This window comes from Lacerta agilis, chromosome 8 (assembly GCF_009819535.1).
Source record: "Lacerta agilis isolate rLacAgi1 chromosome 8, rLacAgi1.pri, whole genome shotgun sequence".
Lineage (NCBI taxonomy): Eukaryota > Metazoa > Chordata > Lepidosauria > Squamata > Lacertidae > Lacerta > Lacerta agilis.
The window spans coordinates 36720495-36742706 of record NC_046319.1 but is presented as its reverse complement, the minus strand read 5'-3'; the positions used below and the strand labels follow the sequence as shown (position 1 = coordinate 36742706).

The 22212-nt window shown below is 45.9% G+C and overlaps 1 protein-coding gene across 1 annotated transcript in view; it reads left to right on the top strand.

Moving 5' to 3' along the window:
• The window catches only part of LOC117050961 (meckelin-like), a 29767-nt gene extending 8888 nt beyond the window's left edge, over nucleotides 1-20879 (top strand). The window contains exons 9-23 of the mRNA XM_033156937.1: nucleotides 126-219; nucleotides 3440-3496; nucleotides 3893-3991; nucleotides 4632-4730; nucleotides 5652-5750; nucleotides 7603-7705; nucleotides 9693-9823; nucleotides 10734-10874; nucleotides 11598-11678; nucleotides 13342-13458; nucleotides 14613-14729; nucleotides 15234-15329; nucleotides 17253-17355; nucleotides 18642-18784; nucleotides 20284-20879. Of these exons, the coding sequence (XP_033012828.1) occupies nucleotides 126-219; nucleotides 3440-3496; nucleotides 3893-3991; nucleotides 4632-4730; nucleotides 5652-5750; nucleotides 7603-7705; nucleotides 9693-9823; nucleotides 10734-10874; nucleotides 11598-11678; nucleotides 13342-13458; nucleotides 14613-14729; nucleotides 15234-15329; nucleotides 17253-17355; nucleotides 18642-18784; nucleotides 20284-20364 (1561 nt within the window). The 3' untranslated portion in view covers nucleotides 20365-20879. The remainder of the gene's footprint in view (nucleotides 1-125; nucleotides 220-3439; nucleotides 3497-3892; nucleotides 3992-4631; nucleotides 4731-5651; nucleotides 5751-7602; nucleotides 7706-9692; nucleotides 9824-10733; nucleotides 10875-11597; nucleotides 11679-13341; nucleotides 13459-14612; nucleotides 14730-15233; nucleotides 15330-17252; nucleotides 17356-18641; nucleotides 18785-20283) is intronic.
• Nucleotides 20880-22212: the final 1333 nt, after the last annotated feature.

Below are 22212 nucleotides of genomic sequence, written 5' to 3'. Positions count from 1 at the left end.
TTTTTCCTCCACTGCAACTCGTTTTCTCTGCAGAGGCAGAGCGATTCATCACTCTTTCCTCTAATTGCTGGCTTTGTCCTCCAGTTAACCTTCTTTTCCCTCTTCCTTTCTCCTGGCTTATACAGTGTATACCTGCCAACCGGGACTCCTGGAGGAGACAACCCCCCTTTCCTGCTGACAGTGAAATATGCAACGCGGAGCAGCACCCGAGTTGCTCAGGCAAGTGGGGGCAGGGGGGGCCCTCAAGTCCTCCCCTTCACCCACAGCTGCTCTTCCAGGAGGGAAAGAAATACATGTGTGCGGCAGCAGCTGAAACAATAAGTCTGGCTCCATTCCCCCCCCCTCCATTTTCCCCTTCCCTCCAGCAGCTGTTGCTTCAGCAGGTGTTAATTAGAGCTGGGTTTGTGCTGGTAGATTGTCAAGGCTGAAAGCAAAGGCGCCCACCTGCCTGGATGCTGGCCTGCCTCTCCCCTTGCAAGTAAGCTGCCTCTGCCAGTCAGATGAGAAGTCACCTAGGAAACAGGCAGCACAAGTGGAGGCAGGCTGGCTAAGCAAGGCCATGTCTGCCATAGTAGCTCAGCAGTAGAGCAGCTGCTTTGCATGCAGAAGGTCCCAGGTTCAATCCCTGGGATCAGTGGCGTCGCTAGCCTCTGCGCTGCTGGGGGCGGCGGCAGCGCAGAGGCACCCCCTGGGGGAGGGGCACGACGCGCGCGCCGTGACGTCATCATGACGTCACGACGCACGTGTATACAGAAAGGGGGGATTTCCCCCTTTCCGAGGCTTTTTTTTGGCGGGGGGGGTGGTGACCAGCGAGGAGGGGGTGACGGGTGACCCCCACCTCGCTGGTCGCCCCCCCCCCCGCCGAAAAAAGCGGCGGAAAGCGGAAAAAGAAGCAGAGCGGCGCTTAAACGCGCCTGCTCTGCTTCCTTTCCAGGCTTTCCCCGCCCGCCCTCCCGCGGTTTTTTCGGCGCGGGGGGGGGGTGACCAGCGAGGAGGGGGTGACAACCCCCCTCGCGGGTCGCCCCCCCCCGCCGAAAAAAAGCGGCAGAAGCACCCCATCCATGTGCTGCTGCTCCGGGGGTGACGGAGGGAGCTGCGGCGCGTGGGAGTGGCGGGAGGGGCCGCCGCTTGACACCCCCACCCGCCGCTGCTCACCCTGTCACTGGGGGCGTCCCGCCCCCACCGCCCCTCCCCAGCGACGCCCCTGCCTGGGATCTTCAGTTTGGGGCAGGGAAAGCTGGCAGGTGATGGGAAAGACTGTTCTCTGCCCATGACCCCAAAGAGCCACTTCATAGTAGATTAAGAGTGTATAGGTGATAATGTTTTAAAAGAGGGTTAGACAAATTTGTGGAGGATAAATAAGACTTAATGGATACTAGCTGTGATGGCGATGTTATGCCTTCACTGTTAGAGGCAGCATGAAAATCACAAGTGGGGAGAGAGCTGTTGCCTTCAGATCTTGCTTGTGGGCTTCTCACAGGCACTTGGTTGGCTACTGTGAGAACAGGAGGCTGGGCTATCCCCCAGAGCACTTCTTATGTCTTCTTCTGATCAGGGCCATCTTAAGCATATCCAGCGCCGTGGTGCAAAGATCCCTCCACTGCCCCCCCCCCCCGGCAACTCCAAAACAAGGGAGGAGGCAGTGGAAAATGTCCTCTGTCTCCTCCACCACCCTGATTCCTGGCATGGTAACGGCGATCAAGAGGACATGCTCTCCTGGGTTGGGGTGCCCGAGAAGGCAGCCTCGGAAGGCTGCGCGCCGCCTTTCGCCAGGAAGCAGGAGGAGGACAACGACCAGGAGCAGGGCTGTCTTTAACAGATGCAGAGACTTGGGAGGGAAGCTGCGCATAGCTTCCATCCTAAGCCTCTGTGGGGATTGCTCTCCTGTGGAGGCTTGGGAAAGAAGCTACACGCCCGCCAGCCATATCGTGCAGGGAAAGGGGAGGCTGCCAGCAAAGCCGCGCAGCTCCCCCACTCACTAGGGCGCCCCTGAGAGGCTGGCGCCCTGGTCCAACGAACCACTAAGACCAATGGGAAAGACAGCTCTGCTTCTGATCCTAATGGGCAAACTAAGATCAAATCCACACTGGAGGCCCACAATCAGTCCAGAGGATAACTAACTCCTACTCCCTGCCTGAAACCCTACCAGTCAATGTAGACAAAACTGAGCCACATGGACCAGTGGTGTGACTCAGTATAAAACAGCTTCCTATAGTCCGAATTAAAGTTGATTGGGAGTCATGTGCAATAAACCTGCTTCCTCCAAAATGTCAGGCTTCTTGCAATGAGGAGTGTGAGGGGAAATGCACTCGAAAGTGTGGGATAACACTTGCTTTGATGCCATCCAACCCCCTGCAACAAAATTAGAATGAATGGTCATTAAAAAGCCAATGTTGTCTAATCTCCCTGCAGAAAAAATCAGAATACATTCGCAGTAAACTGGTTGTCTGAAAGCACCATCAGACCCAAAACCTTTAAGCTTCATCCAGCATGCAGCTCTCTGTCCCTTGAGTCTCCCTCCTTCCCTTGCCTGCCTGCCTGTCTTCAATCAGTGCTCTCACTCCTTCCTTTTGCACCCTCTGCAGTTCCCCTGCAACTCATGTTGGTTATGCACAGCACAGGAGGATTCCCTTTGCTACTTGGCTTCAACTCTGCAGTCTCATTGATTTACTTGGTGTGATGGGTTTTCAGCAAGAGGAGAGAAATGCTGTCTCTGACAGTGTGGTTTGCTGAACAAGGGGAAACACTGATGGACAAAGTCACTGAGAAATGAGCCCACCATTATTTCTGTTGACGGAGCATGCCAGGGATGCTGTTCCTTGCATATGCAGAAGACGAAAACCTTTTATAAATATACTAATGCTGAGTGTGGATACTTCCCTAGCCAAAATGGCACCAATCATGCTCAAGCCAGAGGTATTAGCAGGCATAGAAGAACTTTTAAGTTTATTGGAGTGGTGGGGGAGAGGGAAGAATGCTTAAGAGGGATGACCCCAAAAAGTTAACAACAGTCCAATGAAAAACTGGGCACTCTCTGTGGGCATGGAATTGTGACTGGCTGTTGGGAGCAAGGGGAAAGAAAACTGGGATGGGGAAATGGAATGGAGTATCCATGGCAAGGGCCTTGCTGGCTGGAACACTGATCAGTAGCACTTCATGCAGTTCTCACCTGCATGTTGCAAAAAGAAAAATGCATGCAGAATCAGACAGGTTGTTTAATAACATTTTGAAATGGGTTACAAGAGCTTCCAGGGTTTCAAGAGTGTGAAGATCCCAAAGCAATTCAGATTATGCCTTCTGTCAGTTTACCCAAACTTTGCATGGTGTTTTCCAAAGCTTCTGACACGAATGACGTCAGCTGAAGCTATGCCCACAGCCTGCAGCTAACAGGCCTGCTTTCTTCCTATTATTACTTCTCTGTTGTGCTATTTCTTTTCAGGTGTCATTTTCAGTCTCTTATATTCAGGATCCTGGAACGGCTCAGCAAGCTACAGATGTGAGTAACTCTCATGGCAGGATTCCAGAAGGGTAGCTGTGTTTCATCTTTAAGACTCTCTTCCTGGGCTTGCTGTGCAGACTCATAGGTTTAAGGCGGCTTTAGCTTTCATGGGCCCACAGACAGACTAGTGAAAATAACATACAAAAAATTGCATTATATTAGGAAAAAGTGCTTAGCAAAAATGTGTATGTTTGGAGAAATTCACACTAAAATGGTGGTGCATTTTATTGAGCACTTAAAAAAGGAAAGAAAGAATTTGCAAACCAATGTGGAGAGGATAGCTGAATAATGGAAAAATGAGAAACAGAAAAAAACCAAAACAAGACCGGTTCACTCGTCCCTATGGATGACACACCTGCTTCTGTCATTAATCCCTGCCCTCTCTCTTGACAGATTGCATTTGGAGTCCTGGGATTCCTTGCAATCATCTATGCTTTGCTGGAGACCAGCACTTGGACCCGGCGATCTCGACTTCCAAACATAAGCTTTATGGTAAGTTTTCCTTTCATGGGTGAGCTGCTGGAAATTCTTGCAGTCCCAAGAATGGTGTGTTGCTTGATTTCCTCTTCCTTTGTTGGGCAGACATGGCAGCAGTGGCGTAGGAAGGGCGGGGCGTAGGGGGCGCTGCGCCCCGGGTTTCAGGGGAGGGGGGTGACACTTGGTCGCCCCTCCCGCCCTTCCCCGCCGCCTGGCACCCCGTCCGTGCTGCTCCACAGATGGCCGGGGCAGCCCCACGAGGCGCCGCTGCTCCTGCGGTGACCGGGCGGGCCGCCGAGCGAGCGGCAGCTCGTGGGGCTGCCCTGTCCATAAAGCAGCATGGATGGAGCAGTCCACAAGCTGCTGCCTGCCCGGTCATCGCGGGAGCAGCAGTGTCAGGCCGATGGACTGCGCATGTGCGGTATTTCTGCGCATGCGCAGCCTGTCCCAATGTGCGTCATGACATCGCAATGCCCCGCCCCCAGGGGGGTGCCTCTGCGCACCGCCCCAGGCGGCGCGGAGGCTTCCTCCGCCACTGCATGGCAGGTAATTTTCTGCCTGTTTACACTTTGCTAGCAGAAACCTGGCTATAGATGATAGTGCAGGTTCCATTTTGCTCCTTTTGCAGTGCAGTCTCTCCCTTCTTTTCCTGCAGGTCATAGTGAAATTCTTTGCCAACTTCAGTGGATCTCTAGCAAATGTCTTTTTCATGGTCAGCCTTGGAATTGGCATTTATTGGCTCATAGTTTTCAAAGTAAGTAACTCTTGAAACTAGAATATTCCTGCAGGCATCTGCACTGCATCTTTCTTCCACTTGGAGGTGATGTCAGATGCAGCTGGAGAGGAAGAGGTGTAGCTCTTGTAGAAAGTCTCCTGTTCAGTCCCCAGCATCTCAAGACAGAGGGGGAAAGACTCCTGTCTGAAATCCCGGAGAGTCATTTCCAGTAAACAATACTGAGCATGACGGCCAATTGCAATATTCAGTTTAAGGTAGCTTCCTGTGTTCTTTCCAGCCAAATCAGGAATAGCCAGTGTACTTGAAACATAGGAGGCTACCTTTTAAAGAGTCAGACTACTGGTCCACATGGGCATAGCTGCCCCCACCCCCAGCAAAAATCCTGGCTACGCCCATGCTGGTCCATCTAGCGCAGGGGTCAGCAACCTTTTTCAACCATGGGCCGGTCCACTGTCCCTCAGACCTTGTGGAGGGCCGGACTATATTTTGAAGGAAAAAAAATGAACTTTGCCCCACAAATAATCCAGAGATGCATTTTAAATAAAAGCACACATTCTACTCAAGTAAAAACACGCTGATTCCCGGACCGTCCGCGGGCCGGATTGAGAAGGCAATTGGGCCGCATCTGGCCCACAGGCCTTAGGTTGCCTACCCCATATCTAGTGGCTCAGTAGTATCAAGATTGGTTGACAACAGTTCTCCAGTCTCTCCCAGCCTTACAGGAGATGGCAGGGATTGGACTGGGGGCCTTTTGGTATGCAAAGCATGCACTCCGCCACTGAGTTTGGTTCTCAGTTTGTGCCCCTAATGAGGTTGCAGGTTCTGTGCTGGAACAGCCATTGCCTAATTGCAAAGCGATTATGAGTTCTAAGCCCTGAAGAATTGACAGTAGGTAAAGGCCTTTTCTGTTCCGTCCTCATTTCCAGTCCTTCTCCCCAGGGTCAGCAATTTTCTGCAGTTGAGAGGACACTTCCCACTGCTGGGAGCCAAATAGAGACCAACTTTATCATCTACTTGTTGTCTGCTCTTGTGTTAAAGGTAAGAACATTGGGAGATCTGGACGTTTGAGATGTCTCTGGCATTGCATCTCACAGAGAAATGTCAAAGTTTTAAAAGATGGCATATGTAACCACAACGAAAAACACTGACGGGAAAGGTTGTTTGGGCTGCCCTAACCTGGATGGAAGGGACCCAGGTGGTGCACAAAGTCTAGGGCTTGCTGATCAGAAGGTTGGCGGTTCGAATCCCTGCCATGGGGTGAGCTCCCGTTGCTCGGTCCCAGCTCCTGCCTACCTAGCAGTTCGAAAGCACGTCAAAGTGCAAGTAGATAAATAGGGACCGCTCCAGTGGGAAGGTAAACGCCGTTTCCGTGCGCTGCTCTGGTTCGCCAGAAGCGGCTTTGTCATGCTGGCCACATGACCCAGAAGCTGTCTGCGGACAAAAGCCGGCTCCCTCGGCCTATAGAGCGAGATGAGCGGCGCAACCCTAGAGTTGGACACGACTGGACCTGGTGGTCGGGTCCCTTTACCTTTACCTTTAACCTGGATGGAAATATCATGCTGCTCTGTAATTCAAGGGACTTGAGGAACATCAGATGCTTCAGCAAGACTGAGACAGACTGGCACAGCTCCCTGGAGAGCATGTGTAGGGTATAGACCTAATTTAGTTCAACTGGCATCACTTTCCTCCAAGTGGCCCTGGGAATTGTACCTCTGTGAGTCTTTTGCTAGCAGGTAAAAATTGATAGGTTTAAAAAGAAAACAAACCTTAGGTGCTGGGTAACAGCAGTTTTTAATTACCCCGGCCTCTTAATTCAGGCTGCTGCTGTTTTCATTCTGCCACTGCTGCTTATTTATAGAATGGTAGATTTGGAAGGGACCCCAAGAGTCATCTAGTCCAACCCCCTGCAATATTATTATTATTATTTCACTTAATGCTTTTTTCAAAAGATGTCTGTAGCTCACTTGCAAATACCATATTTTCCTGTGCTTAAGCCAATATATTTTCCTTAGAAATAATCGGCTAAAATTGTGGGTTTTCTTATACACGGATATCAGAGGGGGGACTGGCAGTTGGTGGCAGTAGCCAGCAGGAGATTATCTGCGGTTATTGTGCGTGTGATAGGTTGCTGCAGCAAGGCATGCTGATGATTGACTGTGGCTTTGACAATTGGGCGGGCTATTAACAGTAGTGGCGAGGTGTGCGTGCAATCGACTGTGGTTGCGTTGAGTGTGCTGTTGGGGTTTTTTCCGGTGAGTGTTTGCCACGTTGATGTAGAGCGATTAGCGGCTGTGCCCCCTCCCAAAAAAGCTCAACAACTTTGGACAATTCCCCCCCCCCAATTTTTTTTGTGGTCCTAAAAAATAGGGGTCGTCTTATACATGGGGGGGGGGGTTATACACTGAAAAATATGGTATATACCATGTTAGTGTTCAGAATGGCTCAACTTACATTATTTTGTTGTAATTTTGAGTAGGGAAACCTGACTCACTCAAGATGTTACTGGATTACAACTCCCATCCTTCCTGACCATTGGCCATGCAGGCTGGGCATTGTGGGAGGTTTAGTCCAACAGCATATGGAGGGCCACATGTTTCCAGGGTAGAGAGGCACCTCTTTACCGTGGGCTTTGATACTTGAGGGGTATGGTTTTAGGAGACACTGGGGAGAGTTCCAAGGGCCAGATACAAAAGTCTGATTCTGTCATAAACCCTGCCATAGGGTGCAGAATTTAAAGGGACCGTTGGCATTCAGGCTTGGAGTATGCCTCTGCCTAAGGCACTGGGGCCTGTGGTTGAGAGCTGCTATTGAGAATGTCACACTCTAAACCTCTGGACAACCTATATTTGCATCACTTAGAAATAACCCTCTGTGGATAATTTTGTTCCAGAGCTTGGACCTCATACATATTCTGATAACCCAGTTAACAGTTTCCATCTTCCTGATAGACTGGGAGAAGCCAAAGGAGAGAGGAACAGCAAAAGCATCTATGGGTAAAAGTTTGCCTTTGTTTTCTGATAGGTTGTGTATTGGGTGGTAAGAAAGCAGTGATTTGAAGGCAGCAACTGAATGTTGGAAGTTTCAAAACAGACAAAAGAAAGCATCCAACCATGGAAGCAGAACATAGCTAGTCGTGGCTAGTAGCCATTTATAGCCTTTACCTCCATACATTTGTCTAATCCATTTTTAATAGACATCCAAGTTTGTGGCCATCAGTGCCTCCTGTGAGAGTGAATTCCGCGGTTAAACTATACACTATGTGAAGAAGTACTTTCTTTTGTCTGTTCTGAATCCTCCAACATTCAACTTCATTGGGTGTCCACACATTGTCATGTTAGGAGTGAGGGTACAAAGCTTGCCTCTCTCCACTTTCTCCATTCCATCTCTGTGCAGGGCACGTATAGACAAAGTGGTGCTCTCCAGACATGGTTGTACAGTCAACTCACATCTTGCATATGTTTAACTTGCATGATTACGGCTTTATGCACTTGGTGGCCAGGCAGCTGAAATCGCACAAATTAAACATACAGGGGGTGGATAGCTTAAAAGCTTTTTTTGTGCAGGGATTTTCTGGTGTGGAAAGAGATTTTAAGCTGTCTGCTCACTGGGCTCTTGGAGATCTCTCAATAGGTTCCTAGAACCCAGTAAGCAAGGCAGAGAGCTTAAGAGAGCTCTGCCTCGCTTGGCAGGTAAGACTTGTTTGCTATGCTGGCTCTAGAAAGATAAGGATGCTTGTGTAGGGGTGGTTCCAAGGGGGTGGTTTGACTGTACATGTTTTTGTGTATATGCACCATCCTTGAAATGTAACCCCCCCCCCACAAGGTTCAAGTTGACCATACTGCAACTCCCATTATCCCCGATCTTTGGCCATACTTGCTGGAACTGATTGTCATCCAGCAGCATTTGGAGAGCACCTCACTGGCTACCCATGATCTAGGGCAGGGGTAAGCAACAGTGGCAGGAATTACAGTGGTACCTCGGGTTACATACACTTCAGGTTACATACTCCGCTAATCCAGAAATAACGCTTCAGGTTAAGAACTTTGCTTCAGGATAAGAACAGAAATCGTGCTCTGGCGGTGCAGTGGCAGCGGGAGGTCGCATTAGCTAAAGTGGTGCTTCAGGTTAAGAACAGTTTCAGGTTAAGAACGGACCTCCGGAACGAATTATCAGTAAGTACGTAACTAGAGGTACCACTGTAGTTCATTTCCCCCCACAAAAAATATATAGTCCGGCCCACCACATGGTCTGAGTGACGGTGAACAGGCCCACAGCTGAAAAATGTTGCTGACCCCTGATCTAGGGCTAGCCAAAGAGGACAGCTGCCAGGGCAGCATGCCAATCAGTACTCCATCTACAAATCTCTGTTTAGCTAGGAAGAATCATCTGATGGCTTTCCCTCCCAGTCTCCTGTGACTGCTTCCAGTTCCAGGGTCGTGCTCAGCCATTTTAGTTTAAAACACAGCCAGAACAAACCCCCATCTTATTTGCATCACTTCACATGCCCTTTCATTCTGCCACCTACCATTATATTCAGGCAAAAACGCATGGCCATGGGGCTTCCTAGCATTTTGTGGAATGGAGCATGGAACGTTTGACACCGTGCGCTTGCTACCAGAGGATGTTCTTGAAGATCTAAAGCTTTGACTCCCAGGAAAATGAGGGCAATGTTACCTACAGCACATTCGCACAGCTGTTGTGTGATACTTGCTTGTTTAATTAGTGTTGGCAAATCACTTCGAGGCCCTCGGTTCTTCTGGGAAATCAGCAGGAGCCTGTTCCAGGAAGCAAGCTTGCTTCAGATTGTAACGATTTCATATCAGGAGAGGTAAATTAACATAAGCAAGGGCTCAAGGAAACCCAGGGGCGTTGAGCTTTGCACTTTGCCAAGAATATGATAAGCTCGTGTGGAGTCTTCAAATAAAGCCAATTGTTTCAGCTTCATTGTGTGTGTGTTTTAACCTCCCTCCCCTGCTTCAGGATATCAGAAGGCTACTTCCTCTGTGAGTGCTTGGAGAACTTTTCTGATCGCTAATGAGTGGAACGAGATCCAGACCCACAGAAAAGTGAACCCTTCACTCCAGTTGTTTGCCGTGTTGCTGCTGCTGGAGGTGAGAGAGAGAGATTAAGGAAAGAAAGTACCGGTATCTGCTGTGCAGTCTTTGTGCTCTGCAACTGATAACTTTCCTCTTTCTCAAGGTCACTGATATAATATACATAGGACCATAGTGTACACAACTTTCTGTGCAGATCACCAGGGGTGCAAAAACTTCTGCCAAACTTGGAAGACAGTCAGATTTTCTAAGGGGCAGCTCAGAGGCAGGAGGAGAGGAAGTGCCCATTTGGACTGGTAGGGTAGAAGGCAGGGAGACCAGCAGTAAGTGGAGCCAGAGCCAGGACAGGCAGAGGTAACATAGTTATGTTCCTCTTCTAATCTCTACTAAATTCCACAAGGGCAACACTGAGACTAATGGAGGAGGAAGCTAGCAGGCAGGACATGGAGGTTGCCATAGGGCCATCATGAATAATAATCTTTGGTAGGCCCCTCTGCCTACATTAATTTGTCTGATCCCCTTTGTTAAGATAAGCTATTGGCCAACACCACATCACCCTTTGCCAATCAGTTTTTACTGAAGTGTCTGACACAGTAAAGACAATTTAAAATAATTACTGTACTTCTAGTTTTTATAAGTCCTTGCAGTGTTTTTAATATGACAGTGTGGTTTAGAAATAGTTAAACAAAGGAAAATAAAATAAACCCTGGGCCTAATCTATGACCTTACAGTGTCTTCATGTAACTTATAAATTGGGCATTTCCAAAGCTTTTTAATTCTCCAAATTGCAATGTGGTTGACTCAGCAGTCCTCTCAACTCCTATGACTATGTAATCAATCCAGTTTTATGGGGGGGTGGGGGTGCCATACCCCAGGGCCCACCTAGTGAGGTTGAGAAGAGACTTAGGCCCAAATCCCACTATGCTCTGTTGAAGTGAGGACCAAACAGGCTTCTTTTAATTTCTAGGTGGTGGGGCTTAAGAACCTCACATCAAGAGACCTGAATGTGAATCTGCACCCAGGACCAAATGCCTATCATGCTCCTTGGAGCCCGATTCTTCGGTTTGGGATTGCTGCTTCTGTTTGGCTGGCAGTGGGGATTGTACAGGTGATCTTTCTCGCTGAGTTTGATTTAACTAAAGCTGCGTACACACTATAACTTTAAAGCATATTTGAAGCACATTTTGTCTCTCAGAATTTATGGCATTGTAGTTTGTTAAGGGTTTCTGGGAATTGTGCTCTGTGAGGAGTAAATGACAGTGTCCAAAATTGAGGGAAAGAATGTGTTTCCAAGGTATAGTGTGTACACAGCCTAAGAATACAAAAAAATAATTATCCTTGATGGATTAGAATAAAGGGCTATCTAGGTCAGTCTCCAGCTAATTTTCCTTTAGTGCTAGTGTGGAAAAATGTAACAAATGCAAAATCAAGAGCAATAGCTAACCATTTTTGAAAGGTGCTTAGGTAGGTAACATGACAAAAGAAGTAAGCAATCTTATTGTGTGCATGTTGTGGGACACCCTCAAAGACCTTGTTTGCGATATTAAGAAATAAGGCCAAGGTCGCCAACCTTTCAGACTAGTGGACACATTTTGGATTTTGAAAGAGTGCTAGCTTGGGGTGTCAGTCACAAAATGGCTGCCATGGGGAGCATTGCATAACACAAAAATGAGAGAGGCAGCACTTCAATTGCTAAGTTTCCAGTATGCGCTTGAACCCCTCCTGTAAAATGAGGCACCCTTTGAGTATTGCTGCTGATGAGGAACCTACTGTGTGCTCTTGCCTACCATAATCACAGGGTGATTATAGGCAGCATGCCTTTTTTTAACAGGTGCTGTTTTCTGTTGGGTTATATGAGCGGTTTGTAGAGGACAAGATTCACCAGTTCGTTGATCTTTGTTCCCTGAGCAATGTGAGTTGCATTATATTTATTTAACAGGATTTCTATACAGTACAGCTTAATCATTCAAACTGCTAAACTGTTTATATTCATGTGCTTATTTACTATATTCCTTCACCAAATGGTCCCAGTGTGGATTACAAATATATCACAAAATTAAAAAATACACCCTCATTAAAATAATAAAAAAATATTATTTTATTATTTGAATGATATGAGAGCCTGTGGCATAGTGGTTAGAAGAGGACCTGGGAGACCAGAGTTCAAATCCTCACTTGGCCATGAAGCTCACTGGGTGACCTTGGGCTAGTGTATCTCAGCCTAACCTACCTCACAGGGTTGTTGTGAGGATAAAATGTCAGAGGAAGAGAACCATACAAATGTAATAAATAAATATGAATATTACAATCATAAGACAAGCCAATAACAATACAGTGCAGAGCAACAATCGGCTGAGCTGCATAGAGATAAAAGTTTGGCCATGTGCCATTAGCCAAAGTCACCACAGGAACAGTTTGTTCGCTATCCTGCTCCAAGATGGGCAAACAGGGTATTATCAGAACAAATTATGTATACAGGCCTTCTAGTGACTCATAACTGATTAGTTTATTCAGTGTATTTAAAATCTGCTGTTCAATTTGAATAAAATTTCCAAAGCTGCTGCTGATGGTAGTATTTGTTGTGGTAGCAGTAATAACAGGAAAACATATTTATAAATTCTTAAAACAACAACAGCATTAAAGCACTGGGGCAAAGTAAAAACCAACACCAGGTAAAATGAGCAGATGAAATGCATTCAGTATGAAAGCCATCTGATCATTGGTAAATCAAAACCATACTAAAATGATTGAGTGGTGATTTTTAAAGTCTTCATCAGGCATTTAAAACTTAGTAGGCATTAATAATGGTATAAAGTCTGTGGCGGCCTTTAACCCTGGAGGTAAAACAACTGCATGTTACAAGTTGAGACTGTGTTCGGGTTTTTAGAATGTTTTGGAAATAATATAAAGGATAAAAGAAAAATGTCAAGTACTTTCGCAAGCCGAAAAGGAATGCTCATCGGAAAAGATAGGAAGTCTATAACTTATATACTTTTTTTTATTTCTCCTTTTTTAATTTATTTTTTATGAGTAACTTATTTAATTTATTATTATTATTTGTTTTGTGATTATACTTTTAAAGTAAATTGGAATAGTGCTGTATAGTTTATTTGTGAGGCGACAAAAGAGAATGAGTTATATGAATGATGAAAAACGACATGAAGTTTCTGTTTTTAAATACTTTATTAGTTTATGGAATTAGAAGGTACAATGTGGAAAATTTGTAAATTATGTAACTGACAGTACATTGATGGATGTCTATAATAATAATAATAAATAAATAAATAAAATGTGTGTGTATATATATATATATATATTAAAAAAAATAAAACTTAGTAGTGAATGTGCCAGGTGAGTCTGCCTGGGGAGAGGACATTCCTTAGCTGGGGCACCTGCTCCCAAAAGGCCCAGATACGTTGGGTGTGGTGGAATTGCTCTGGAGTGGAGACTTAATTGTGCCATTGTTAATCTGTAAACAAGCTTTGATTACAATCGTGTTCAAACATGTTCTGAAACTGTACTTGCCCATTTGATAAATGGTTGCATGCTTCATTTGCCTCTCCCTGTCTCTCTAGGTGTCAGTGTTCATTTTGACACACAGATGTTATGGTTTCTACATCCATGGGAGAAGTGTCCATGGACAGGCAGATGTGGGCATGGACACCATGCTCACCTATATCAGGAAGGAAGAGGTAATAGTGTCTACTGGTCTGTCCATCTGTCCTTTCTCTTTCTGACAATTATTTTGTGCACCTGGGAAGGCTATATCTCCCTGTTGGATTTGCCCATCTTCAAGTGAGCTTGTCAGGATTTAAACCCAATTAACTACTCTTTTTACAAGGCAATAGGGGATCATGATTCAGCTGAAACTGGAGGGAGTTGAAAGGTAGAACTTGTGGATTTTATAGTCACCCCATCACCCCGCCTCCAATAATAGGAACATTGTTATCGGTTCCATTAGATCTTGTGCAAAAATAAGGCATGGGGCAAGGTTTCTATGGCTCTATTCACACTCCCATTTCCTGGGCACTCACTGCAATTCTGGTGCTGGTTTTTAATCCATGTTCACTTGACATTAACTCAAAGGCATATGTATCCTGTAGAGGTAAAGGGACCCCTGACCATTAAGTCCAGTCACGGACGACTCGGGTTGCGGCACTCATCTGACTTTACTGGCCGAGGGAGCCAGCGTTTGTCCGCAGACAGCATATGGCCAGCATGGCTAAGCCGCTTCTGGCAAACCAGAGCAGCTCACGCCGGAAATGCCGTTTACCTTCCCGCCAGAGCGGTACCTATTTATCTACTTGCACTTTGACATGCTTTTGAACTGCTAGGTTGGCAGGAGCAGGAACCAAGCAATGGGTGTCCTGGGGATTCGAACCGCCGACCTTCTGATCTGCAAGCCCTAGGCTCTGTGGTTTATACCACAGTGCCACTCGCATCCCTGTACTTTGTTATAAAATGGTAGATGAGTTGTTTCTCAAATCCGCTTTAGGCCTAGTCCTTAAGCTGTTTGTATGAACATCTTGGCAGAGGGTCAAGACATCCTCTGCCCAGTCAATGCTGCCTAGTGTCTACAGAAGCAAATCTGACATAAATGAAGCCCTGTTGATGTGAACAACTAGGGGGTAATGGGCTGTGAAATGTGCAGGGGGCAGGGAACAACTTCATTGCACTTTAAGATGGTAATATGAACACACCCTTAGTCAAAGGATGTGAACTCCAATATGGTTTGAGCCTTGGCTGGCACATCTCTCCCTCCCTCTCCAGAAGAGATCTCTGATATTTATGCTTTTTACTTTTCAATTATTATTCTTTCCACTCCTTCCATTGGTTCTCTCCACAGGAGAACCTCTGTGCTCTGAGAGGCCTGGAGGCCTACTCTGATGTGCAAACATTTGAGGTGCTTCTTACTGACAGGACTCAAGCATTTTATGACAGAATAACTCTATCTTTCATGGAGGTACAGTACCTAATCCTATTTTCTCAGTAATTGTTAGACAAAGATATTGGTCAGCTGTGCAAAGTATTACTTAGAAATTATGATTCCTTCGAGGGTGGAAGCTGTCAGTTCCAGGGGCCACACACGCCGACTCTGGGACTCTCTGGCTGGCCTTTGGGATTCTCCCCCACAGTCTTCAGGGTGCCACAAAACTTTGCTGCTTTCACTTTTTGATCAAAAGCTAACCTTAGTTGAGCTTTCTTTTGCTGAGCTCCTTCAAGGAACAGCAGCCTGCTAGGCTACAGGCAACCCTCCCGTTTTCCCCTCCACCTTTTAATTGAAAACTCTGTCTGTGCATGGAAGCCAGCGCTCCAGAACAGCAGGTGAAAATTGAGCCAAGATCCCTGCTGCCAAAGGCAAGATCTGAGTGAAAACAAATAGATGTATTTTTAAAAATCCTCTTCAATTGGGAATGCCAAGTAACTGCCACAAACTTTAAAAGTCTGTGCACTTTTTCCGTGACAGGTTCCCAGAGGAGCCCACATCCGACCTGACCTTCACAAACAGAGACTAAATGGCTACTTTGCCTTGAACCATTTTCTGGTCTCCTTTTTTGAACATGTGAGTCTTTGGCTACCTCTGTCTATTATTCAACTTTTTTTGTACTGGGAATTTGTATCCATGGTTTGTTCTACACAAAGTGTTTTGCTTTATATGCAAATAATGGGGGCCGGCATCAAGGACCAACATAGTCAGGCATCTACCAAGGGACCCCTGACAAGAACCTTTTGGAGCTGCTCTTCCACCATTGCAGTCGCCTTGCTCACTCGCCTTTTATTCTGGCCCAGACAATGGTGAGTGCGGAGCAGAAGATGCCACTGCTTGCTTACTCATTGGGGCTCTTTCTGCAAAGCAAGCCAATGATAACTCAGATGAGGAAGGTAGAGCTGGACCACGGCCTGTGTGGTCTATCAGGGCGTCTTAAAATAATAATAGGAAGGTAGCCTGGCCAAACCAGGGCTGTTAAGAGAGCCATTGTGGGTCATTAACAAGACAATGGAACAACTTGCACCAGGTGTGATCAGAGACTGGAGATTTGTATGGTTGCCAGGGTAACTGCTCTGGGGCAGGGCAAGGGGCTTCTGGGAAGAAGGAAGGCTGAATCTATCTTGGTGAGGGAGGACTGCCTGCTTTGGGCCATGCTGTAAGATCTGGACCCCCTCCATGCAGACTGAGGGTGTAAATAGGCAAGTAAACCCTATTTCTTAAAGCACGATCATCTCCACAGTGTCTTCTATTCTCCAAAGGGGCACAGACCCTGTGTGGGTGCCTGTGATCCCATGCGCTCTGGCCACTGCTTGGCAGAGAGAGGGGGCAGGCACTGGGCTTTTGTAACGTAATATAGGAAAGCATTTTAGATAGATATAGATACTTTATTGAGATAGATAGATAGATAGATAGATAGATAGATAGATATAGATACTTTATTGTCATTGTACGTATTACAACGAAATTGAATGCCATCCCACATCTACAGCCACATATACGCATTTATACATTTACACATTTACAACCACACATACACATACATACCATCCATCACGACTTCCCAAAGATCATATCATTTGGTTACAGCATTTAAAATAGGTATAGCTCTTGGATAAAAGCTATTTTTTAGTCTATTCATTCTTGATTTAATTGTTCTGTATCTCTTGCCCGAAGGCAACCGTGCAAACAGACTATATCCAGGATGAGATGAATCCTGTAAAATGTTGTTTGCTTTTTTGATACAATGGGAGCTATATAGTTCGTCCAAAGATGGGAGAGGATGACTGATAATCTTTTGGGCTGTGGTTATGACCTTCTGGAGCATTTTCCTATTGGTGACTGTGCAACTGGCAAACCAAGCACAGATACAGTATGTAAGAATGCTCTCTATGCTGCTTTGATAGAAGGACACCAGCAGTCTCTCACTCAGATTGTTCTTCTTTAAAAGTCTGAGGAAATAAAGTCTCTGCTGGGCCTTCTTTACCAGAGCAGTGGTATTAGCACTCCAGGTCATACCCTGCTCAATAGTAACACCTAGAAACTTGAGTACAGCCACCCTCTCCACCCTCCCATCAATATACAAGGGCTGAATGTCCGCCTCCCCCCCCCCCCTGTATTCCACTACCAGTTCCTTGGTCTTAGTGATATTAAGGACCAGATTATTTTCTCCGCACCAACCACAGAGCCGCTCCACCTTGTCCCGATAGGCGGACTCATCCCCCTTGGAAATGAGCCCCACCACAGTGGTGTCATTTTGATGGTGATGTCATGTGGATGCAGTCCACCGCTTCTTTACATGAGCAGCAACACTTGAGTTCACAGTAAACTGCCATGTGGAAGTACCCTTAGTTAATGCTTTTTCCCTTGTCTTTGTGCATTTAGTTTCATCATGCAGGCCCAGCTGTGCTGGAAATGAATTACTGGTATAAGTGAGTCATCCTGTACTGACATGTTTCTTTAACTTTTAATTGTCTCCCCTCTCTCTCCACCCTTTAGAGGTACAAAGATATGGACTACATGGTGAAGGACAAATTTTTCCTGGAGCGGATCATGGACATGGAATTCCAGGAACCAGGGGACATTTCCACTCTCTATAATGGTATTCCAAACACTTATCAGTGAGAATTGGTTTGTAAGCTTCTGCACTGGGTATTGCCTTTTATTAGCTCACATCCACACCATACATTTCGAGAACTATTGTGCTACTTTAACAATATATTTATTGGTTTATTTCATTTATATCCCACTGATTTCTCCAAGGAGTTCAAGTTAGTATAGTTGGTTCTTCCTGTCCTCATTTAATTCCCAGAACAACCCTGCAAGGAAGGTTAGGGTGAGAGACAGTGAGTGCCCAAAGTCACCCATTGAAATTATGTCTGAGTGGAGATTTCAGCCTGTTCTTCTTGGTCCTAGTATGACACACTAGCTGCTGTACTACACTTGCTGCCACAGGAATTTAACTTTGTTAAGGGTGCTGACCTCACAGAGCTACCAGTTCTTAACAATCCTGGGAGAGGCTGAGCTCCATAATGAGATGAATGAGCCCATGACTGCTCAAACAGAAGCCAATCAAATGCAAGAAATGGATATGTGCCATTTACTGTACCATTGATGGTTGAAGTATGCAACTAACCATTATACCAGTCTGTGAGACGTGCCCACATTTAGGATACTGCTCATTGATATTTGTAGATATTCACACACTCTTAAATTATTTTACTGTGGCATGGAGACTAACAGATGGACCACAAAAGTGGACCCTGCAAGACTTTATGGTTATAAAGAGGCTTAGATCACATGCACACCATACATTTAAAGCACACTTATGCCACTTTAACCATCATGGATAATCCTGGGAACTGTAGTTTGTTCAGGGTGTTGAAAATCGTAGCTCTCTGAAGTCAGGACCCTTAACAAATAACAGTTCCCAGGATTTTCCATGACTGTTAAAGTGATGTAAAAGTGCTTTAAGTGATGGCTGGTGTCTGTTAAGACTGGTAAAGCAGGATGCAGGGAGTCCACCAGTAGGTAAAGCCAGAGCAAAAGACAGGCAGAGCCACCCCCAGGCTGACCGTAAGTAAGGGTCATAGGGTTGCCATATTTCAAAAAGTGAAAATCCATACACACAATGTCAAAATTCACCAAAATCTACATGGCCGAAACCCAGCTAGATCTGGGAAATTCTGGACGTATGGCAACCCTAGTAGGTCAGTGACCCATTTGCCCTAATGGTCCAGCCTCCACTGTATGTTTCAAATGTGTGGTCTGGATGTGGCAATACAGACCCTATTTTGGGGTGCATTTCCCCCCCAGAAACGGAGTAATTGCTGTTGAGAGTAAAAAGGGTGGAAATCTGAAAAAGATATTATTTTTCTCTTCCTCTAGATGACCGTGCGTTATTTAGCAGAACACTTTTCTACAATCACGAACTGGTGCTGCTGCTCTTTGAAATCCTTGTCTTCTCTGCTGTGGATTTGGCAGCACAGGATTATGTATTGTCAACAATTGTGACCTTTGTCGTGCAAAAGGTAAATGGCTTTGTGACATATCTCTAAAGCGTAGGGATTGGGGTGGAGATTTGGGTCAGTTCACATTTTCATATGAACCTACCTAATTCTCACTTCACAAAACAATACACAAACTGAAAATGCTGCTATGCTTTGAAATTCACAGTTCTCCCAATTTTGTGATGGACTTCTCCAACCAATGCATACAAGAATACATATATTGGGAGAAATACCCACTAAAATGGTGACAGATTTTCATTAGGCCTTAAAAAGAAAAAAATGCCAGTTGATGCAGAACTAAAGTTTGGAGAAAGTGAGAGAATATGAAATGGACAGCTTTGTCCTTAGAGGATGGGATGTTAATTTTACTCTCTTAAAATATGCTTGGAATGGAGAAAGCAGTGGAAGGTTCTGCCCCTCTCATTTATTGTGAGAGTGGGTGAAAACTGAGGGTTACGGAATGGAATTGTCAGGCAGTAGACACAAGCAGGGCCGTCTTAAGCATATCCGGCGCCGTGGTGCAATTATCTCTCCGGCGCCCCCCCCCCCGTTTCCCATAGTAGTTGTTGACCTTTTTTAAGGGGGGGCGAATTCAGTCCGGCTCGTTTACATTGTGTGGTCCGACACGTGCTCGGCGCTGCACGTAAGAGGCACCCGGATCGCAGCCCAGACAGCCTCCCGCGCCCTCCCACAAAGCCTCCCTCTAAGCGCCCGGTGCCCCTTACCTGCCCCCATCCGAGTAAGTCTGTGTGACAGGAGGGCCAGCAAGCAGATCAGGTGGCTCGCCAGCTGTCCTATCCTCGCTTGGTGCCGGGATTGCACAGGGCGCGTCCCTGCTCTGCTCGCAGACTCCATAGGGAGGCACACAGGCAGTGATGCAGCCAGAGAGGGACGGGAGAGACGTGCCCACCCCTGATTGTACCTAGCGGGTGCCCAGGCAACCCCAGCGGGAGGGGACGCAAAGGGGTTTCCCAGAGCCGGACGCAGCACACTCCGATGGGCAGCTAAGAGGAGAGGAGCGGGCTGCCCAGGGAGCATGCCCTGACTCTCCTTCCTGGACACTCAGCCTGTGGCGCCCTCCAAAATCTGGCGCCCCACGCCACTAATGTCTATGGGTAAGACACCCCTGAACGCAAGAGAAAATCAAGAACATGTTTAATGTGATGGGTGTGTTGCCTCCCATTTTAACCAAAAATCCACACACACCATGGGCCACCTGAATGCAGCTGTTGGACCACTGGTGCTCCATGTGCCACAGTTTGGATACCTTCGCAATAGACATGTGTCTTTAATAGGAATAATAGGAATAATTTATTATTGGCCAAGTACATTTTCCAACATACTTGGAATTTGTTTCGGCTACATTGCAATGTAAACATACAGACACTGTTCCTCTCACAATACAAAGAAGTAAAGAAACCCCACCCATATTTTACCTCCCCTTAAGCTATACAACTACGAATTTAACAATTTAATGGCACAAGGGAAAAAACTATTTATTGCACTACTTTGACTTTCAGTTTGTGAAGATGCTTCGCAACACACTTGGAAGGAGGAACCTGGCTGAGAAAACCTTGGTGGAGAAGCTATTCCTAATCTAGAACTGAACAACAAGCTGTTAATCTTGATTCTACCTGTACATACCCTGGCTGTGGGGTTGCAGCTGCTAATTGAAGATGCAGTGAAACATTTAGGACACCTTATCTGTTTAGCCCCAGAACTGTGGCATGCACATCTTTCATATGAATTACAGAACTCTGCCCAGGAAATCTGTTCTTGCTGTCAAAGTTCAGTGCCAAAGCATGTGAAGTAGCATAAGTGCCTTTGAGCATTGGCCATGTATCTTTCCCAAAGTAGCAATGAAGTGACAGCAAATCTTCACATACCTATTTTAAGTTGCATGGCTTCCCAGCACACATGGGCCTTAGCACTTATTGGCTTGAAATTGTCAGCACTAGTGGGTGTGAATTGGTAAAAAAGCAAAACAAAACAAAACGCCAATACTGTGCTCCTGCATGTTCCAACAGGACAAAAACAATCACAGACCATGGCTTCTGCTGTCAGTTGCTGAACAGAAGGTAGTGGTTGGACTGCAGCAGAGTGGCTTAAACTCATGGGCTGCATATAATAGTTTTTTGTGGCTCAACACCCCCAACATTGATTATTTAAAAACAATTTTTTTTAAAAAAAATAACTGCTCCTATGGATCCCTTGCTCTGATTCTATTATGCTAACAGTTTTTTTTTTTTAAATATTACTCGCCCTGCAATGTTTTTGCAAAGTTTTCCTCCTTCATCTTATTATTAGTATTAGAAGTATATTGACTTTTACACTTTGGTCACACATTCTGGCATGCAGCCCCTGAAGGATTGACCATGTGTCGATGTAGCCCTTGGCATGAAAAAGTTTAGTCACAACTGGAAGAGGTACTGTTCTTTTGTGTGCGAGAGCATTAAATTACACTTCTAAGCACAAATGGCTGGCCAGTCTAAAGGCCTCCTCCTACCAGCCAATCACAGGTGCCCAGTTTTACACAACACCATTCTCTTCTGTGTCTAAAGGGCAGTGTCTATTATGGTGTCCCAAGCAAGGAATATCTTCAGCTCTCCCCCTCCAATTAATTCAGTGTTTTAATACATTGAGTTGTCCCGGCTGCAACAAAACATGTCTCTCCCACATCAGTCTCTACAGCCAAAGCAGGTGGTGTAACCTTCCAATGGTTTGACTTCACCCTCAAAGGTACACTCCTCCATTGTATCCTGAGATAGATGGATGCCAACAACAACACATTGAGTTTTTAAAAATCACATTTGTAGCGCATTTCACAATTTATACCTGTATGAGCTGATTTGTGCACATGGATCTGATCACAGTCCCTCACAAACACTCTGGCACACGTACCATTTGTTTACTGGGCATTGATGTTGTACATTTTCTTAAAAATTAAAAAGATTATGATGTAATGCTGGCATCAGCTTTACAAGTGATTGTGAACTTTGTGTATTATTTGTTTCAGCTGCTGGATAGTTGCTGGATACATTTAGAGTAATAGTTAGCTTCTCAGCCTTACACACACACACACACTCAGGTGCTTGTTTGAGTTACCTGCTACTGAATCTACCTTTGTTGAATAGGACCTGAGCACATACTAAGGTAGGAAGGAGCATAGCTCATAGTGGGGATTGCACACAGAAGGTCCTAGATTTTGCCCTTTGCATCTCCAGTTAAAATAATCACATAGCAGATGATGGGGAAATAACTGCCTGAGACACTGGAGATCCACAGAATACCAGGCTAGATAGGTAAATAGTCTGACTTAGTACAACTCTGACCTGAGGTTCTTGGTTCAAGTCCCAGTGTCCTTGACACCCCTTAAAATAAATAATGAACATGAAATCCTTGTGGAGTCACAGCCCATTTGCTACTGGTGTGCAGCATAGCAAGTCTGA